The sequence below is a fragment of the Armigeres subalbatus genome, chromosome 2 (genome assembly GCF_024139115.2).
Source record: "Armigeres subalbatus isolate Guangzhou_Male chromosome 2, GZ_Asu_2, whole genome shotgun sequence".
NCBI classification, from domain to species: Eukaryota; Metazoa; Arthropoda; class Insecta; order Diptera; family Culicidae; genus Armigeres; species Armigeres subalbatus.
This window is the reverse complement of record NC_085140.1, coordinates 230,234,013-230,256,160: the sequence shown is the minus strand read 5'-3', so window position 1 is coordinate 230,256,160 and position 22,148 is coordinate 230,234,013. Positions and strand designations below refer to the sequence as shown.

Genomic DNA, 22,148 nt, shown 5'->3' with positions numbered 1-22,148 from the left:
AATGAACATTCACAAATAAAACACGCTTAGTCAATTACTCTATATAAAATGGCTCTCAAAATGATGTTATATTTATAGCGGGCAATTGTATTGCAATTCAACTTGAGTCTCGCGTAAAAAAGTAGTCATCAAAATAAAATGAAACATGATTGCTCCGCCACCGTGTAGCAGCTCGGAAAGCTCGTTTTGAATATGGATCAATCGGGTGGTTTGATCTCGCTACACGTGTGCCACCACAGCTGAAGTTTGGTGTTGCACAATAATCCCGAATTTAGGGTAAAGCAATAATCATAAACAGAAACGAATTCGCCGGGCTGACTGAGTATGAATGGAGTTACAGAGTGTGGTTGCTATAATCATCATCATCATCATCGTCATCAACAACAACATCATCAACACATGTACTATTAATACAACGATTCTTCTCAGTTTTCGCAGTGCAAAGAAATCAACGTAGTAATATCCATTCGGCGGAATAGTGGTACAAATAATACCGGATGACAATATGCCACGACCAGTTCATGTAGGAAAATGTAACAATTGAGATGGAATTCTTGATATGCTGAACGAGCGCTGTACTGCATACCAAGTGTGTATGTTTCTATATATTTCCCCTGTGCAGGTATTAATGAAGCTTATTCAAGATTGCCATCGTCTGTCGTGTCCGTGTTAGCGCTTGTGATTGTTTAGTGATACCCAGGAACTTTTTATACGAATACTAAAATATTCCAAAACAGTTCGTTCTCGCTTTTCCTCGTGACAGAACAAAAAAGTGAATTGTAGACACAAAACGAACTTGTGCTCACATAAGGGAAACGTTTATTGCGCCAAAGTGATGGTAAACTTCCTGCGTAGTCTCGAGAGTCAAGACTATTTCCCCTCGGTGTGTTGAATGGCCATGCTGCGCCACTGCCACTGCCACAGCCATTAGAAAGGGTGTCGAGCAAATTGAAACTTCCGTTCTGATGAAATTTTTTCCATCATTTCACCTGTTCATGCGTCCGGAAACATAAACGATTTCTTGGCTCGTGTAAAAGGCATTTTGGAGTGTGAAGTAATGGTACATACTCGCGTGATAAACAAGGGGAAGATAAGAAGGAATATTTGACTTGAAAGCGTACACGGTTTGAGGTTTGAGGCAAAATGACTGACTAAATATCTTGCGTATTTGAAACATTACAATTGTTCATCTATTTATTTAAATTAGTTGGAATGGTATTTATTATGGACAGAAACGGAAAAAGAAAGAAATAGGAAGAAGGATGAAGATATAAAATGGAAGATGGAATAAGATGGAAAATTTAAAAATAGTAAGGAAAAAAGCAAAAAGTGGAGAAGAATAAGAAAAACGGATAGGGACACAAAGCACAATGGAAAAAATGAAAAATAAAGAAAAACGAAAAAAATCAGGATGTGGGAATAAGGAAAAAGAAAAATGGAAGAAAAAGGGAGAGGGTAGAATGGAAAAGAAAGGAACAGCTAGGAAGAAGGATGAAGTAAGAAAGGATAAAGGATCAGTGAAGAAGGAAGAGGGGAGGTTAAAAATGGAAGATAGAAAATGGGAATTTGAAGATGGAAGATGTAAAAGAAAGAAACAAAGAGCAAAAAGGACGAAGAATAAGAATAAAGAAGCAGTGTTTGAAGTTTAGATCTTCCATCTTAATCTGTAACGCCATCACTTTAAAAAAAATGGTACAATAGACTCAATTGAATAGTAAACAAATTACAGTACAAAATGCAATGTTTATTTATGGTATGTCTTCTTTTTCTTTGGCTCTAAATTTCAACTGGAACTTGGCCTTTTCAACTTAGTATTCTATTAGCATTTCCTCAGTTAATTGAGAAGCTTTTATATGCCCGCCATTGCAAGAGTATGTATCTTGTGTGGCAAGTACAAGGATACATTATGCCCAGGGTGTAGAGAAAGTTTCCATCCCGAAAACTTCCTAGACCGGTCCGAGAATCGAACTTGCCATCTCCGGATTGGCAATCCTACGCCTTTGATCGTAAGGCTACTGAAAACCCCTATTTATGGTATTTATCTTTCAACTAATACATATTCCTTGGTTCATCTTATGTTATAACCCATTTGTAATTCATATGGTCCCCACTCGTGTGTATTTCAAAGCTTCTTGAAAATCATAACGTACCTTTATCTTTAAACCGCGCTGGACCTGCAGCAATGGGGAGAGCAATAAGTTTGTATTCCAGAGACGCGTGAAAAGGACTCTCCACTGAATTTTCCTGTACTTTATCTACGCGGGCGTTAACGAATGGCAATAAATGTGAGCTGCTGCTTTTCGAGTGGATAAGCCTTGTGTATTCATTTTCTAGGAGATCATAAATTATGTACCATGACGAAGAGTGATGTAGACCAAGGACAACGATGACGTCGTGGAGAATGGAAAGATAGCTAGACGGGGGGTATGAGAAACGTGTCTGTTACAGCGAACGGCACTGCTATAGTACCAAGAAGATGCTTCTCTCATAACCCATCCATCATTATGTCAATACGTGAGCAAGGCCTCATCAGGGAAACATAAATATGGCAGAACACATCAGTGCTTCGAGGTAGAATGAAAAAGGCTCGTGGATACTACTGGCATGGTTGGTTTGTCACCATGATGCTACTACTCTACTGCCGACGGCACACTGGTTGAAGACATCGTGTCATGTTGAAATTTGTTGTTTGGATTTGAAAAAGGGATTAGATTGGCTTCGATATATGACGTCGGAGAAGGATAGTAACGCCGATGACTCAATTCGTCCGGTGGCATGGCATGACAGTTTCCTTGATCTAAAGCTCACAGGGCGAGTTTTCTACTGTCAATCTTGAATGGAACTTAATTTTCTGTTATTGGCGAAGATTGCGTTGTCTTGTGTTTGCACAAACAATCCAATTTCATCAAACAACTTTATCAGAAACACTCCTTCCCTTCTGATGTTTGAACACGAAAAATGGCGAAATTAATTGAGCAGAAATTTCTCCAACCACTTTGTAACTGTTAATTAATGTTTCGTTCAGGAAGATAGGAGCAAGATGACTAAACGAAAAGAAGAAGGAATATACAGAAGTTCCTTGATTATTTGTTCCTTGTTGCTGTGAGATGCGCGCTCTCCATCCCTATGAACAATTATTGGCATGAACTCTAGGCTAATATTTTGTAGCATCAATATTTAAAATAAAGTTTATACATTTTTACCATTGTTTGCTTAAAGTTGATCATGGTACCCATATATGTAACGAATGCATTTATTAGATTCAGGGATGCCTGTGAATCATCCAAAGTATTGTCACAAAAGGCGGAGTTTGGGGCAAGTGTGCCATAGAGGCAAGTGAGTCACCCGGCATTTATTCAGTGAAATATGTACACAGGATTTTGTTTTTACACGATTTTTTTTCGCTCGTATTTTTGATCGTGTGACTTCAATTTGCCACCAAACTCTTCGCAACTTGTTTCAAAAAATCCAGAATAAATCAAAGAAAAATCACATGATAATTAATATACGTTAAACATTTAGGATGAGTGGAAAATTGAGAAAATGTAAATCGCGTAAAAACAAAATCCAGTGTATTAAACTACGACAGTGTGGTTCAAGATCGAAAAAAGAATTTCGGTGGAATGAGCTGCTGAAGAACACAAAGATACAAGGAAAAAGCTAGCCAAGTACCTGAGCTCAACGAGGACACTCCTGGCGCCAGCTTGGAGATGAGTTGTGTTGGTACGAGCCTGTTAGAAGAGGAATTGGTAAATCACTTTTTAGAGCTGGGAAATAATGCTACGGAATTGGTCCTCATCATGATATACGCAACCATGCGGTTAAGCAAGCGGAGCGCAACAACATAAACCGAGACACCGATCTGGTCGCCCTCCTCTAAATGGGGGGAATGATTGAACTGGTACTGAAATAAATTCCCTTAAACATGCACTTTACGATCCAACCATGTTCGGTGGTTGAATTCCAAAACATTCCCAAGGAATTTAAGATCCATAATATATTAATGATCCAAAACACTCGAAACATTTCGGGCTCAAGAATTCTACCTGAAATGTTCGTACATATTCAGTATTGTGGATTTTCATTTGTTGTTCCCAGGATCTTTTACCAGTCGTAATATTTTTAAGCATTTCTAGAACATATAATTTTTAAAATCTTAAATCACTTCCCGGAATATTTTGTGTGACGCTCGTTCTATATAGCATTATAAATTGGAAACCAAAATTTGGACCTATCTTTGAAAATAAAGGATTAGTTTTAGAATTTAATAATGTTTTTATGAACCTCAGTATTCTCTTCCAAAGTACGTACAAAGTATTTCAATGTTTTTTGCCTTTCTCGTACAACAAAGTTGTACCAGAAGGCTATAATTTCACTCCAAAAGTGTGTATGTGTGTAGCCCATAAATATTTTTTTGTTAAACGTGTTTCATATAGAAGGGCTTGACAGATTCGAGTGCAACTGGTTTCATTCGACGGAGCAAATTTCCTAGTTGGACACTATTGTTTTTGTTTTTTAATAAATCAAGCAGTTTGGATTATAATTTTATTTTTTAATCAACAAAAACACAAATGCACATTGAATCATTAATCATTTTAGCCGTGGCGCAACCTACGGTAACTCACGGTAAGTAATTTTCAAGCAACGTACTAGAATTGCACCAAATCTTTTTACCGCCGAAATGTAGGCAATAAGCACTGCATTTACAACATTAATTCGAATTCAACATATTTATTGAATCGAGAAAGGCATCGTCACCACCGGTGGATAAACTTGGGTTTTTTTTATAAAACAATGCACAGCTAAAATTTTTTTTTATGTCATTATTAGTGAGACCTTCAGCCCGAGGCTGGCTAGTCTCCGAAAAAATCTAAAACTGTGATTTCGATAAAATGGATATTTTCAGTAAAATAATAACAAAAAGAAATGTTGCTGTGAGGATAATTTTCTGAATCTATGGACACTATGCGGATTTTATTAAAGTTTTTAGAAATCATGAGTTTTTCATCGGATTTTAACCTGCCAAAACTCGCTTAGTACTGATTCACTCATGCAGTCTCGCCTCGGTTGTATAGATTGATGGGTACAGTACAAAGTCCCCCGATGTTTATTATCTGATGAATCTGCTGGCCGTTGGTTTCAATCGCCAAGGAGAATGTCCCCTCTCGATCGAGAAGCGGATCTGTGTTGCGGAAACCCTTGATTACCTAATCAGTTACTGCTGGCTGGCCAGTTACTGCTGGTTGTGCAATTGGGTTTAAAGTTTTTCGAGCCCTGATGAGAATTGTATCCAACCACTAATATTTATGAGCTTTTATATAAGATCATAATATGCAATAATACCAATACAACGTTTTTAAAGCTTTTGCTAAAGCTGCGATTCAGAAGATCTTAAAAAGTTGGCCCCTTTCTGCTCGAAATCCTGGCTATGCCCATGGACCATCCTTGGGGGTGTGCAAGAGGGTGATGTGTGGCAGTAAAGGATGAACTACGAGCTCGCCCAGCTCTACGGCGAACCCGGTATCCAGAAAGTAGCTGGAAGGATACGATGGGGATGAATGTTAGATAAATGTACCGCCATCGGGGGTGACAATGGGTCTGGGGGGTGAGAATGGGTCATCGCTCTCACCGGCAGTCTGGAGGTCGTAGAGAAAAATCCTTCAAAAAGGACTCTTATATTTTAGTCTTCTTGCCCTTAGATACATTCAATTTATTCTACAAGCCCTCTAAGTAGTTGAAACAGTGACCCATTCTCACCCCCATTTGACCCATTGTCACCCCCGATGACGGTAAGCTAAATAAATGAAAATGAATAAATGTGTGACCCGTTCTCGTGGACCTGAGTGGCTACCAGAGCTCTTCCGGGAGATCCGGAATACCCGTGGAAGTGGTCAATTAATGGAACTCACCCTAGAAAAGCGTGGGGTTTTCAACCAAAATCTGTCATATATGAGTTACTGCAACCAAATTTAATTTGTGCAACTAAGGGTCCATGAGTATGGATTACGACAATCATATCTTGCTCAGAGATTCCGAATCTTCCGGAAGACTTCCATTTGCCACTCAGGCTCATTCTTTTTTTTAACAATAATATCTGAAAAATATCATGTTCATGCTCATCATGATAATGTTGTTGCTTGAGAAGAACAACTTTTTTCAATGTGAATCTTCCGAGGGACGTGCAGTACCCAGGGTTTGCGAGGGAGTTTGATAAAACACGGTTTTCGCGCTCTTTTTATGTTGGGACTATATTTTTTTGCACAGCTGTGTAAAACAAGTGTAAATGCATCATCAGAACCGGTGCCACCCCGCATTTGGGGCTTATTAAAAAAAAATTATCATGGGTTGAAGCCCCCCGAATCAGTTCATTATTGTAACAGCTACCGAAAACGACTCTCGCGGTATGCTACCTATCGAGAGTGCATATAGACATGATAAGTGAGAGATTTTCTCATTCTCCTTTGGATTCAAACCCTGGCAGTGCACGAAGGGCCCCGCCAGGAAATTAGGAGGAAACATTATTTTCACCTTGAAGATGATATTTTAGCAACAAAGTGTCTTCAGCAAAGTCAAATCCTATTGTCTTAGGCTTATTTTAATGTTTGTTGCAATAGGGTCCCACTACATTTTGAGATAAAAGTATTACTTCTGTATTTCTAAATTTAGCATTGTACGATGTTCTAGAAAGTTCTTAATTTAATTTTGAGGGACTTTGCTGAAGAAACCATTGTTGTATGTCGTCTGTGTCAATTGTTATGCTGATTTCAAGTAATAATGTAAGGGTGGCCATAAAAAATATTATTTTGAGTGTAACTTATATAAAGATTTAGAGCACAGAGATTAAGAATTATGCCTAACGTCTTCATGCCTAACGTACTTATGCCTAACAAGGTATACCCGATATATCATTGTTCTTCTCGTAAAAAACCGCCAATTTCAAATTCCTGTATTTTTGAAAGGGGGAAAACTGGGATCCATTTCTCCCTGGGTTAGACAGAGGAAGGACTAAGAATTTCTTTGCATATTTTGGTATTGGGGAATTTTAGGGAATTCGAGGTTTTTTCATAATTTTGAAAAATGGATTTTTGTACAAGGAAATCGAAATAATAAGTTCTAGAAGTGAAAAATGTGTATAGTAATGTAGAAAGCATATACTTTACTAACTCATGCATATAGGCGTGCACTGCCACTGCATCAGTGTGTCGCTGACCAACATTTCTCACGTCCCTAAATTGAGAAGAACTTCCCACGGAAGTGAAAAAGATTTTTCCAGTTGAGGTGGTTATTGACTGAAATTTCCAGCTTGACATTATTCAAGTGTAAAAAGTTATGCAGGGTGGCCCACAACCGGAAACATTGCTTATTTGTAACTGGAAGCAATTTATCTCCGTCATTACGGATAGCTACTGTTCCTCCTACTCAATCCAAGTTTGTCCAAGCTGAAGTCAGATGATAGTCAAGTAGTTCAGTAAGTCGCAAGAGTATTCTGAATAATTTACCATCAGCTGTGTGAAAAAAAATCACGAGGAAAACTCAGAATTCTGGTATGGTAAGTGCGTGGAGACGCGTTGTACATTGTAGGTTATTCCCTATAAGGCGTTTTGCCTCGATTCTTCCTACCTTCCTATCGATTATTTTGAAACTATTTTTCGCCTAACCGACATAGTTCTAAGTTTAGTTTTGTTACGAACAAATATGATAAATAAAATATGATGAAATAGCCAAAAGGCGTTTTCCATAAGGGGAGGCAGTTGTTTTGGGGCCTCTTCCCCTAATTATGAGGAAGTCCATATCGCCCTCATCGTCGTCGCAGCCCAACGTTTGAGTTGGGAAATGGGATCTTCCACTCCTTCTGTAGGCAAGTAGACTCCATCGCCGAGCATTTCGTACTCTAGTTTTTCCAACGTTTCCAGTGATTTTCCTGCAAAATATCTGAAAGCCAATGAAACACTACAAAAGGGCCATGCACAAAGTACGTCACGCGTTTCGAGAAGCGTGGCGATCATTACATTTTTTTAAAAGAATTAATACAAAAAGTGTGACGAAGAAAAAAGGGGGTTGAAAATTACCATTTTTGCGTAACGTACTTTATGGATCTGCTCAAAGTGAAGTACGACGTAAAGAATCGCCAGCATATCCAGTTTCCAGTATACTACATAAGCAACAAAGTTATTTGTAGCTTCACAGTACTTTGGGATTACATGTAGCGGATTTTTAAAATTAAAATGCTGCTCTGCTGAACATTAAACAACTCAGATCCCTTGTGTCAGTCTTGTGTCAACAAAAATGAAACGAAATGTAACTGTTTATGCAACTTGACGATCTCTATGGGGAAGTATTATTTCAAAAATAAGTACCTCTGAAACACCCACCATGCGAAAGTATATAATCTCCTCTTTCTGGTCTTGGGTAAACAAAAATGTTCTATCAGGGGACCCAGACCAATTTTTTTTACTATTTTTAATGAAAACTCCATAGAAATCTTAAATAATAGCCAATTTAACTCCCCCCCCAAATGTATGGACGAATAACCCTCGATAGAACATTTTTAAAATGCACCTACGTATAAAAGGAAAACCTATACTTTCGTGTATTGGGTTTTTTAGAGATATTAATTTTGTGAAAATAAGCCTCTTCGGACAAAGACACCGTGACTTATCTATCCTTTATTAAAAGGTATGAAATATATTTAAACCAAATCATTTCGATAAATCTTTGCATGTCCTTTTTTTGTAATTCCTTTGATTAGTGATAATTAATAATTTCGTTTATGTATTAGAATTTTAACTCCAACTCCACTGGGATTCGTATTGTCTAGTCCACTATACACTCTCTTTTTTTGTTATTCCATTTGTGTTTTTGGCGCACAGCTGTGCAGAAACCAGCACAAAAGGAACGAGAACAAAGCGAGAATCTTATTTTTTTTCGCACTTGTATACAAGTTTGATAAATTTGTTATCATGCCTTGTTATGATTTGTAACAGTTTTTGCTTTTTTTTTTCATCGTTGTTCGTTATCTATTGGGAGTGATTTCTGCAAACCCTGATAGCGGTTGAGTGCTGTTATGGAGCATGTTCGAAGAGGAAGGAGCAAAACCGAATGTTCAACATTAAGGTGAAGGTGGGTTGAGTACCAAAACAAAGCTTTGAAAGTATTGGTACAATAAAAACTGTCATATTCTGTAGTGGTATTAATGTCGTATTTATAAAAAACTAAGAATATTAGTAGGGTGGTTCAAAAACGACCCAGCACTACCACGCTCACTCGATTCCGTCCCATGCTCCGAGTGTCCTCCAAAAACCGATTTGAACAAAAACTGGTTGAGCGCAAGCCGGTTCAAGTTTATATGAAAACTAGTATGGGAAACTGAACCTTTTATTACGCTGGCTAAAGTGCCTCCCCTCCAAACGCTGGCGAAAAGAGAACCCGCATAGCTGAAAGCAACATTCCAGAGACTTCACTGAACGAAAACCGCATCGCAGGAAAGATCCATTGATTTCGTAACGCAAAAATAGCATTTTATACCCCACTCACCCCCATGTCACACTTTTTGTTTGAAGCATCTGCCCCTGGTGCGATAGTGTAGACTAGACTAGACTAGAAGTATCTGCCCCTGGTGCGATAGATATCACAGACAAAATCTGGGTACATATTTTGTTGAGTTGCACGTTTCACTGATGCCTTATAAGAAGCCCAATTATCATGCTAAAGATTTGCAACCTCGATCAAATTCGACTCCCAACTATTGGAACGACCATTCAATATGGATTGTCTATGGAGTTCCAGTCATATGGTCTCCCCCCTTCGCCATCGCCCAATGACGGAGTGTCAGAATCAGAATAAAGTTAAATTCAAGCTCGCCATATCAACTGTCATACAAACCTGAAACGACCTGTGCACGGTAAGCTTCTATTCAAACCATCGGATGACACCCAAATTATAAATCATATTCGACTGACCGTGGCGGAGCAAAATTATTTTTTGAACCACCCTAGTTATTAGTTTGCTGCTGCCGGTGCCGTTGTTGACATTCGCTCCGCGATCAGTTTTTAATCGTTTTTTTCGAGCAAAAATAGCAGTTTATATTAAGTTTTCGATTTAAGCAAGTGACTGATTTCGTAAAGTGATGTTTAATTTGCATTCCATCAACATTTCGGGCTGCTCATGTGCGGAGAAGTAAGTAAAAACTTGATTTTTTCAGTGCCCTTTGAGAAGAGGTGAAGTGCAGTGATAAACTCACCAAATCGCGAACGGCTAATAAATTGGCACAAAACTGCTAATTTAGAATATTATTCGAGCCGAAATACATAGGACTCTTTGGATAAACATGTTCATTATCACGGGAAGTGAATAAATATGCTGTGAACATGTTAGTAATTTGAATATTAAACTTTTGTTCGAAGGTGTTCGATAAATTCGAATGTTGGTGGAAGAGGAGTGCGGGAGGTGAGGGGTTGACCCGTAGAAGGTCCGGTGCCATATTGACTGCCATCCTGGTACTCTTCCAACTATGTCCTTAACGAAAGGGAGTTTTACAATCACATCCGAAACGACAAAGCCGACTTTGGCGAAGGCCTTCTGGAGATTGGAGAAGTCATGCGGTTTTGCGTCACCCGATTTTGTGCATAATTTCTGGTATAAAAAAACTCACAACTGTCCACGGGCGGATGGCGGAAGGCTTCAACACGGTACTATATAACCCCGGGCAGCTACCGGAATTAATCACTATGGGTGTCACTTATCTTCTGACGAAGGATCGGAACACTTTAAACCCAGCCAAGTACAGACCAATAACGTGCCTTTCGAGTCTTTACGAAGTGCTGTCATCGGTAATAGCTAGGAGGGTGCAGAACCATTGCGACGTCAACAACCTGATGACCGTGGAACAAAAAGCTTGTCAGTCATGGGCAGGCCACACACAAGTAAAGAATCTTGAGCATGGCGTATATCGATTATAAAAAGACATACGGCTCAGTATCTCATTCGTATCTCCTTAAGGTACTGCAGTTGAATAAGATAGACGGTAACGTCATCAGGCTAATGCATCTCATGCGTCAAGAAATGTACGAAAATGCAACATTTCAAAGTTAGCTCATTGTTGGATAATTATAATGTCCTTAATCTGTTCGCCTGCCGACAAGATTCGTTTATTTATGCAATAATGGCGGAATGCTTCAGATAAATCTCCATGTAACGAGTGTTTGGAATATGAGTTTGTTCGGGATTTGAGTCAAAACGGTAAGTCCAGTCAACCAAACTGGGTCCCCAGTTAGCCTTGCCAACAAAGGCGTAGAATAGCCAACATATGGCGAGATCTCTGTCCGGTCTAGAATGTTTTCGCGTAGGAAACATTCTCGGCTTCCTAGGCAAAATGTATCCACGATGCTTGCTACACACCTCTATTGTTTACGGATGAACGAAACTTTTGAACGAATGCGATTCGTTCGAATCGTTTCCTCATTTGATTTTGCCGGCGTAAACCAGAATGCGCATCGATTTTCGTTCGAAAGCGGGTTTGTACGTATACTATAATAAACGTGATAAACATGCACTCATCGAATTGGACTATCGAAATTCATGACTGGCGCCTTATGAATCTTCTACCGATTATTCCACCAACAGTGCTTCTTGTACGCAGTTACCTCCTCGAGTATTCAAGCGTCGATGAACGTGTGGTCTACGTACCCGGCCTCCTGACCCCGACGTCCATGGTTTTAGCCCAGTCTGCCGCATTTCACTTTCTTTTAAATGAAAATCGTCCTTCATAAGGCAACATATTGAAATTCATACCGATTCCTTGTGGCAAATTGTCATAAGGCGTTTGATTGAAAATCATACGATCATTTTCCTCAGTGTGTAATGACAGGCATAGAAAATTAAGGCTTTCAATTTATAGATGTGGAAATTCTAAAAGAACACTAAGTTGAAAAGAGCAGGCCATATACCATGTACCAGTGGGAATGAAGATTCACTGAAGAAGAAGAAGTGTTTCTGAAACTAGAAAGTGGTGTTTTATGATACTGTTTAGGAACCAAACTTATGAGACACAATCAGCTATTTGAAAGATGTTGCGCATGGTAGTTAGAATGCTCTGGCAGGTCACTAAATTTATTTATATATTTTCGGAATATTCTGGTTCTTCCAAGATGTCCAGCTGCAAACTCCAAATCTGCAATAGTAATAGTAGTTTTTTTCGTTACTCTGAATAACGATATCTATTCAACCACATTAGCTCTGAAAAGTTTTTTTTTGCTGCTAAGCATTTCCCAAAATGTAGTAACTACGTTGTTGCATTATTAGTGAAGCAATTTTAGCAAAATGTCAAACGCCTTTCAACCATGCAAGGCAAAAAAAACCATAATCGATAAAGCGTAATCGACCAAAGCATGTTGCTGTCACTTACGTAGAAGTGGCATAATGGAACGTAAATATAATCGTGCCGTAAAGTATGGACATGACATTTTTCCATTACCACACAATTTTACCAACATGCAACACCTACGAACGTTGCGGGCATAACCGGTTCTCTGCTAAAACGTTGATGAATTTTAACGTACGTATCCTGTAGGCCGATCGGAAGTAGTGTCGTCCATATTCGTAAGCTCGTAGTCGTAGGATGGTGTTTCTCCCATCATGATGGAGAAGCGGGGGCCACGCTCTGAGTGGATTGCTCATAGCGTGCTCGATGCTATGGAACTGATATCGTGATGATGGGCTGTTGGTCAGGTGTGCCATCACGTGCCGACGAAAGGGTAGAAGCTTGCTGTATTAATATCACAGATGGGCACTCAAACTCTCAGAATACGACCAAGTTTGTGGCTTCGGTCCTTTCATCCTCCCGTTCACCGGTTGCGTTGTTGAAATATGAATTGAAAACGTCAGATGGAGCCATGCCTATAGCATAATGAATTAAAATACGTGATCTCGGAAGGATGTGAATCGAATAATAATCAATTAAGGTACTCTTCGAGAGGAGAACTGGTCAGCTTTCAATATTATTGGGGGGAATCATCACAGCTGGCACAATGTTCTATATGTGTCGAGAGCACTACTTATGGCACTTTATCATCATTTATAGCTGCATCCTGCCATTAGTGAGTATGGTGCGTTTCGTTGGTTCGTTCTCTACCCGAGACAAAACCCAACGTATAATCATTGTTTCAAGAGCCACCGACGTGTTTATTGCTTGCAAGCAGACCGAAGCAAAAAGAACATGGCAAAAGTGATGATAATTACATTTGCGGACATATTATCACTTTGCCATAATTGATTATTCTGCAAACGCTTGACATGGCCTTCCTTCTTCTCTTTCTCTTTTTTTTTGCAGGAAATGTTGTTATACCGCCTGGTTAATGTGTCCATTCTAGTGTTCGTGTTGAATATCAATGTAGTGAGTGGATATAATCAGTTACATATCGGTGGAATTTTCCCCATCAACGGCAAAGGTGGCTGGCAGGGAGGCCAGGCTTGTATGCCAGCCGCCAAGCTAGCACTTCAGGATGTCAACGAGAAGGAGGATCTCTTGCCGGGATTTAACTTGACACTTCATAGCAACGATAGCGAGGTAAGTCCATAGAAAGTAGCCTGATTAATTGAGACAATCATCAGTAGAACAAAGAAGCAGAACTACACCCAACCAGCGGATGGCAGATTTTAATACAGTTCTGCATAAGAACCTTGCAGAAATTGTTTTGTAATTTGGCATATTCAATTTCGAAAGATTTTAATACAATCGTTGTATTGAAATCTTACAATTTTTTATTATTTTAATAAAGTATCTGAATTAAAAACTTACATTTCTTGTATTAAAACCTTGCAGAATTGTATATGTCAATGTTTTATACAATAATTGTAAGATTAGTTTTTTATTTTGGTGTTTGGTTCTAATAAACGGGATTTCACAAGATTTTTCATTTGTATGATTTTGTAAATTCGAGTTATTGTTGACCATTATTTTTATGTTTTCAGCAAAATAATTCAATTTGTAAAGCAAAAAAAAATACTGATATGAAGCGTAATGAACATTTGCTTCATTAATATTTCGTTCTTGTTTTGGAAAAACAGTGCCAAAAAGTATTTCGCTGTAAATTGCGCACCGTTTTATTCATGTTAGTCGTACAAAGTGCTTTCATTTGTCATATTGCTGCCACCGAATTATTGTTGTGCTTTCTGCTCAGTCCTGTGGCATCGTGGGTGCCTTTGTGTGGGCAGTCCCCAGTTGGAAGTGGGTGGTCGCGAGGTTTGTGGGTGCGGTGGGCGAAGTGTTAATTGAAAGGTGTTTGATACAGATGTGCTGTAATTGAAGGAAGAATGATATTCTGAAACAAAAAAGTCGACACTTCATCAAACAATGTCAATTGTCTAATAAACTTCTTCTTTTACTGGCATTGCGTCCCACAACAAGGACATTGCTGCGTCGCAGCATCCATACAGCATGTATTTCATACAAATCTCTTGTGCATGACATCCAGAAGTTTTTTTTTGACTGACTGGAATTCAAACCTAGCAGCCTTACTACATGGGTCTTGGTTTGTAGTCGAACGTCTCATCGTAGAACTACCGAAAGCCCCATAAAGGTTTGAGACGTTATTTCCTTTCAGCTGCTCTGCTTGAATTAGATCTACATTGAATTACCCGTTGTTTAATAGCGTTGTAGGTAGATTAAGGCATGGTGATTATATGAAGCAAAAATAGCACCAAATATTTCTCCAAGGAAACAAATATATAGAATTGCAGTTCTTAACCGTTCTCTACGACGCCGCGCACTGCTCTATATCCCCTCACGTCGTACCTTATATGGCCATCATAATCCACTGCTTAGTTGCTGCAGACATTTTAATGACGTGAGCGATTGTTTCGATTTTAATATTAGTAAGTACGTTTAAAAATAGGTTAAGGTTACTACTATAAGTTACAGTCTGTGCAACAATTATATGTTGAAGACGGTGGACAAATAAATAAATTTCTGAGGCGCACCGCACCGATTCATAAAAATCGTCAAACACTACTCCAATTTAATGCTCGTACATGATTTTTTTTCTTCATTAACGTGATTTTTTCATGAAAAGAAGTTCATCACTTCGTACATGTATACTATTATTCACATTTGTAGGGTACCCGTAGAACAAATATGTACAGTATTTTTTAACTGTACGCTGTAAGATGGTTTCAGTTAAACCGTCGAGCTATACTTATGTTACTGAATTAAATTTATCATTCGATTTTGTTTGGAAACCTATTGAAAACAATGATTTTCTTTAAAAATATTGGCTACCCTGTACCAATATTTATGGGTCTCATTTAGGTTATATATTAAGGGTGGGAAAATGTTTAGTCGTGTTGGTAATCCAAGTTTGGTGAGTTTTGTATTCACACAGTGAAGTTTTTGGGCTTCTTATGGTAAAATGTTCATTATTCTTTTTTTCTTATGGCAACTAAAGAAAACAAAGAAAAAAATTCCATCAAAAGTATTGCACAAGATTTTTCTCATGCAGTACTAAAATTCCGTCGTTTTTATGCTGACAACACATAACTTTATTTTTGATGAATTTCTTTCGTTTCGACCTACTAATTCGAATATTTTTCTTGAAATCTAGTTATATCCAACACTGTTTTGAATAAAAAAACACGTAACCCATCAAATCCAATATTTGCCTGGAATTAAATTAGGGGAGCTGTTCCGTTTTTCATCCCACTGAACTTATATTCATCCCATCGCAAAACAAAGAAATACAGCACCAATCTCGTCGCTTTTTTTTTGCTAACACGCGTGCTCACTGGTGAAAAAAATCACAAAAATAAAAAACAAACCAAATTCCTTTTCATTGCTTTGTTTTTGATGGGATGGAAATAGGAGCTATGGGATGAAGTGCCGAACCGTTCCCCTATATAAGCCAAAACTGTTCTTAGAAAAAACCTTAGTCCTGGTGTCAGGTGGGACACAAAACAGACCTGACACGACAGCCCTCCGACGAGACAGGAGGTTTACGCAAGCCCAATAAGTCGCCTGGAAAACCAATAATTACGAACAATATAAGAGATAATTCAACTCGATATATTCGGCAAAAACCTAGGTGACGAATAAAGGATCACGATTGGAAGCTTGGAACATGGAACTGCATGTCGCTAGGTTTCGCAGGTTGTGACAGGATGATCTACGATGAATTACATCCCCGCAACTTCGACGTCGTGGCGCTGCAGGAGATTTGCTGGACAGGACAGAAAGTGTGGAAAAGCGGGCATCGAGCGACTACCTTCTACCAAAGCTGTAGCACCACCAACAAGCTGGGAATCGGCTTCATAGTGCTGGGTAAGATGCGCCAACGTATGATTGGGTGGCAGTCAATCATCGCAAGGATGTGCAAGCTGAGGTTAAAAGGCCGTTTCTTCAACTATGGCATCATCAACGGATGGAGACCCGACGACGAGAAAGAAGCGTTCTACGCACAGCTGGAGCAGACATACGATGGATGCTTACTGCGGGACGTCAAAATCGTCATCTGCGACATGAACGCACAGGTAGGAAGGGAGGAAATGTATAGACCGGTCATCGGACCGGATAGTCTGCACACCGCATCGAATGATAACGGCCAACGTTGCATAAACTTCGCGGATGGTAGTCCGAAGCATCTTCTTTCTCCGCAAACATATCCACAAGGCTACATGGAGATCACCTAACCAAAAAACGGAAAACCAAATCGACCACGTTCTAATCGACGGTAAATTCTTCTCCGATATCACGAACGTCCGCACTTATTGCAGTGCGAATATTGAACCTGACTACTCGCCTATTGAACCTGACTACCTCGTTGGGCGTTAATATTGGGCGGCTACAAGACGGTAGACTAGCCGAAGGATACGCACAGCAGCTGGAAGTGGCACTCCGAATGGAAGAGCAGTTAGGCGCAGCGTCTCTTGAAGCTGGCTGGAGAGATAATCGATCTGCCATTGGTAGCACCGCAACCGCTGCACTTGGCACGGTGCCGCCGGATCAGAGAAACAACGGGTATGACGGCGAATGTAAGCAGTTAGTGGGAAAGAAGAATGCAACATGGGCGAGATTGCTGCAACACCGCCCGAGGGCGAACGAGGCACGATATAAACGATCGCAGAACAGACAATACTCGATTTTCTGGAGGAAAAAGCGTGAACAGGAAGATCGAGACCCTGAAGAGACGGAACAACTGTACCGCGCTAATAACACACGAAAGTTCTTTGAGAAGTTGAACCGTTCACGTAAAGGCCACGTGCCACAGCAAATGAGGCCGTCCATTCAGCTAGCAGGCAATTCCTCGTCTTCCCATATTTTCGACATAATATGGTACAGAACCTCATAAAGCTGTTCACTGCCATGTTTAAGAAGTTCAGCCGGGAGCTAGTCCTTCCCTGCAGTCTTATTGTTTTTCAGCTCTTTAACAGCTTTTTTAACCTCATCAAGTGTAGGCGCGACTCCACAGCTTGTCCATCGTCGCTAATATTTATTCTGTTTACCGATACACCGTCACTTCCAATATTCAACAAAGTCTCGAAGTGTTGCTTCCACCTGGCAGCTAAAGCGGTGCCAAATTTTGCCAAGGTCGATAAAGAAAAAAATAGAGTTTTACTCCGGAAATTTAATCAGAAAATCATTAGGGCCATCGAATATTTCATTAAGAATTTCATGTTTCGGGAATTACTTCGGAAAATCAGTAATTCTTTAAGAAATCATTCGGAAATTTAAACGTTAGAAACTCTTCCGAAAGTTCCTTTAGTTTTTATTCTTTAATAAATTTCCGGGAAAATCCATCCAACATGAAAACAGGAATAATTTCTACAGGAATTTTGAAAATTTTGGTTTTATTGAAAGGATTTCTGAAAGATTTTCAGAAGGAAAACCTCCTAAGAGGTTTTTGGAGAAATTAACAAAGGCTTTTCCAGAGAGTTTTTCAAAGGAATGCTTGGACGAATGTCGAGAATTTCTGAATTTCCTAAAACTATTTTATAAAACTAAAACTAAAAACCCTGATTAATCCACCTAGCGGTGATGGTGCCTTTCTCGTGCAGTATGAAAATAGTATTTTGGCCATTACTCTTGAGCCCATAGTCCGATCTGGCCAATTTTCAATAGGAAACAATGGGAGAGTATTCTGCATCGAATGCAACTTGTTGCGAGTAAATCGGTTAAGGATAAGTGCCTGAAAAATGAGTGACATTTTTTTACTCAATTTTTCTATGAAAAAGTGGTATTTTGGCCGAGCCCATAGTCCGATCTGGCCAGTTTTCAATAGGAAACAATGGGAGAGTATTCTGCGTCGAATGCAACTTGTTGCGAGTAAATCGGTTAAGGATAAGTGCCTGAAAAATGAGTGACATTTTTTTACTCACTTTTTCTATAAAAAAAAGTGGTATTTTGGCCATAACATCTAAGCCCATAGTCCGATCTGACCAATTTTCAATAGGAAACAATGGTAGAGTATCCTGCGTCGAATGCAACTTGTTGCGAGTAAATCGGTTGAGGATAAGTACCTAAAAAATGAGTGACATTTTTTTTGGGCGGGTGCGCACAGACACACACACATACACACACACACACACACACACACACACACACACACACACACACACACACACACACACACACACACACACACACATACATAGGACATAGGGCGTGGTAAGGCCACCTGGAAAGCCGGAAAGCCGGCAACGCGCTGGCATGATACCATGGTCTTCTTCTAGAAAAGCGAGTTACGATGTTCGGTGCTGCAAGGACACGCAGCTAACCTCGAGGGTGCGTTGTGCACTGGCCCCCCTTTGAAGCATTACTTTCTGGTTGTACCGAAAGGACTATGGGCTTGGCGGCAATGGAAACGGTTCAGCGGGTCGGGAATGTAGTCCTGCCTCCCTCGGTGATCCCTAACCCCGCACTTCCTGGTCAACCCAGGATGTCTGTTGAGCAGATTCCCCCTCCATTGTTTAGGAAGAAAAAAAAAAAAAAAACACACATACACACAGACATCACCTCAATTCGTCGAACTGAGTCGATCGGTATATAACACTATGGGTCTCCGGGCCTTCTATAAAAAGTTTGTTTTTGGAGCGATCATATAGCCTTTACCGTATACTTAGTATACGAGAAAGGCAAAAAGTATTTTGGCCATAACTTTCGATCCCATAGTCCGGTCTGGCCAATTTTCAATAGGAAACAATGAGAAACTTTTCTGCGTCGAATGCAACTTGTTGCGAGTAAATCGGTTGAGGATAAGTGCCCGAAAAATGAGTGACACTTTTTTACGCGATTATTCAGTAAAAAAAGTATTTTGGCCATAACTTCCGATCCCATAGTCCGATCTGACCAATTTTCAATAGGAAACAATGGGATATCATTCTGCGTCGAATGCAACTTGTTGCGAGTAAATCGATTAAGGATAAGTGCCCGAAAATGAGTGACACCTTTCACGCGATTATTTCGTAAAAAAAGTATTTTGGCCTTAACTTCCGATCCCATAGTCCGATCTGGCCAATTTTCAATAGGAAACAATGGGACATCATTCTGCGTCGAATACAACTTGTTGCGAGTAAATCGGTTAAGGATAAATGCCTGAAAAATGAGTGACATTTTTTAATCAATTTTTCTATAAAAGAGGGGTATTTTGGCCATAACTTTCGATCCCATAGTCCGATCTGACCAATTTTCAATAGGAAACAATGGTAGAGTATCCTGCGTCGAATGCAACTTTTTGCGAGTAAATCGGTTAAGGATAAGTACCTAAAAAATGAGTGACATTTTTTTGGGTTGGTACACACACACACACACACACACACACACACACACACACACACACACACACACACACACACACACACACACACACACACACACACACACACACACACACACACACACACACACACACACACACACACACACACACACACATACACACAGACATCACCTCAATTCGTCGAGCTGAGTCGATCGGTATATAACACTATGGGTCTCCGGGCCTTCTATAAAAAGTTTGTTTTTGGAGCGATCATATAGCCTTTACGTATACTTAGTATACGAGAAAGGCAAAAATTTAAGGAAATCCTAAATCAATTTCCGAAGAAATTCCTGAAGAAATTTCCCAAATATTTCTCCCAAAGGAATTCTCGGAGGTATTCCTAAAACTGAAGGAATTTCCAATTTTAAAGGTAATTTAAAACAAAATCAGGAGAAATTTCTAAAAGAATTCGTAAAGGAATGTCTAAAGAAATTTTCGAAATTTTCTTAGAAACCTTCCTTTGAAGTTTCAATAGAATGTCTTGATCGCCGAATTAATAATTTATCGCCGAAGTAGTTTTCGAATGATTTTCTGGAAATAAATTCGAAAGAGTTTTGGAGGAATGTCCAAAGAAATTCTTAGAGAAACTTAGGAATGCGGAAATTCCTTCAAAAGTTCTTTCGGTGATTTCGTTTGAAATTCGTTCGAAAATCCCTAAAAATTCCTGGAATTATGGAATGAATCCCGGGAGGAAATTTCGGAGGAATTAATAGATGAATATCAGAGGGAATGGATTTTTTTTTATAGTACCCGAAAAAATTCCTTAAATTACTTTCAAAGTAGTTCCTTCAGAAATTTCTGGAATTACTCTTCAAATTTTCTGGAGGTATTTCGTAAAGAACTATTTAAGATATTTACATAAAAATGTCTGAAGAACTCTTGAGAACATCCGAAGAATTCTGGACAGTAGTAAAACCGTAGTTTTGACCTTGGCATTACTTGCTAGAGAACACCCCAACATTTAACGACTACAGTTTATCCATTATCATACTTCTTCAGATAGTCTCAGGCGTTCCAGGAATAGTAAGTTTTAAGGAAAGCATTTCAAAAAATTTCTAGAGATCTCTTGAAAATACTAATAATTTTGTATACGATAAAATGCATCGTAATATTTGAAACTGCCTGACATTTTTAAACAGATTTCTCGGTTGACTGATAAACCCCTTTGGTTATATTTCTTCCTACTGACGCCAAATTATACATGAATCAATTACGTCAAACATGCTGATGCCTCACCATTACCAGAACTCTTGCGCCGCTAGTGATACTACAATCAGCCAATATATATAAACTAGGGTGTGACCAATAAGAAATTAATGGATAGCACTACTATGTGAACCAGAATTTAATTATGCCTCCACTCCACTAAAGAAATAATGTACCCATTCGTGGTGCAAGTATTGTTTGGTCACTTTGATTCGAAAATTTGATAGTATAGTATTATAACTATATATAGTCAACCTATGAACCTTAGGTTACTAGGTTGATTGACTGTACATATTGTAGTTGCTAGTCGTGATTGGCCGAGAAACAACAAATATACACAGCTCAACAATTGAATAGTTCTCTGGGGACTAGAAAGCTATTCTCTGTACATGCTTCGGAATTCCTTTAATTAAAAATCAATAACGATGGATAAAGGGAGGGAAATTAGTTCGACATTCATTGCTACAAGAGACCGAGGAATCCTCTGCATCTCCAAGAGCGCACTGGAAACGAATAGTATGTTAGTTTTGAAGGAAATCTATTGGAAATCGCCTTGGTAAGTTTTTTATTATTTCTTTTGAACAACGCCATTTTCTTGATGATACAAAGACGAAAACGAAATGTTTCTCTAATGTATTTTACTGATTCGGTATGTTAACCATTTCGCGACGACTAGAACATGCACTGTATTGACTTGCCCGATGGCTCTTTCAAACTATGAAAAATCGCGCTTGCCTTCACCAGAGCAAAGCGAAATACAAGCGCATGAGACATTAAACATCATTTTTTTTCATTTTCACGACGACTAAAACACGCACTGTACTTACTTGCTCGATGGCTACTGCAATCTATCACTTATTAGTCAACTTGTTAAACCTGATCAATTATTTGCGAGCGTCTTAGGGGAAATGTTTACACGGTTAAACTACTATTTTCTTCCTTTTACTTCCACTAATTTTTATGGAAGTAAAAAAGAAAATAATGATTAACTTCATTTAACCTATATTTGTCTTAGTTAGTAAATAAATACATCGTTTTTATAAGTTATTCAAAAAACTATAAATGAAAGCAGAAGAGTCATATTTCAATGATTCTATTTCAAACAAAAAAGCTGAAGCATATCTACATGCAACCATG

General features: G+C 39.0%; 1 protein-coding gene across 4 annotated transcripts in view; it reads left to right on the top strand.

Moving 5' to 3' along the window:
• Positions 1-22,148, top strand: part of LOC134211859 (gamma-aminobutyric acid type B receptor subunit 1) — a 501,987-nt gene that overhangs the window by 137,738 nt on the left and 342,101 nt on the right. For all 4 annotated transcript variants that reach the window (XM_062689185.1, XM_062689184.1, XM_062689183.1 and 1 more), the window contains one exon: positions 13,328-13,564. In XM_062689185.1, the coding sequence (XP_062545169.1) occupies positions 13,328-13,564 (237 nt within the window). The remainder of the gene's footprint in view (positions 1-13,327; positions 13,565-22,148) is intronic.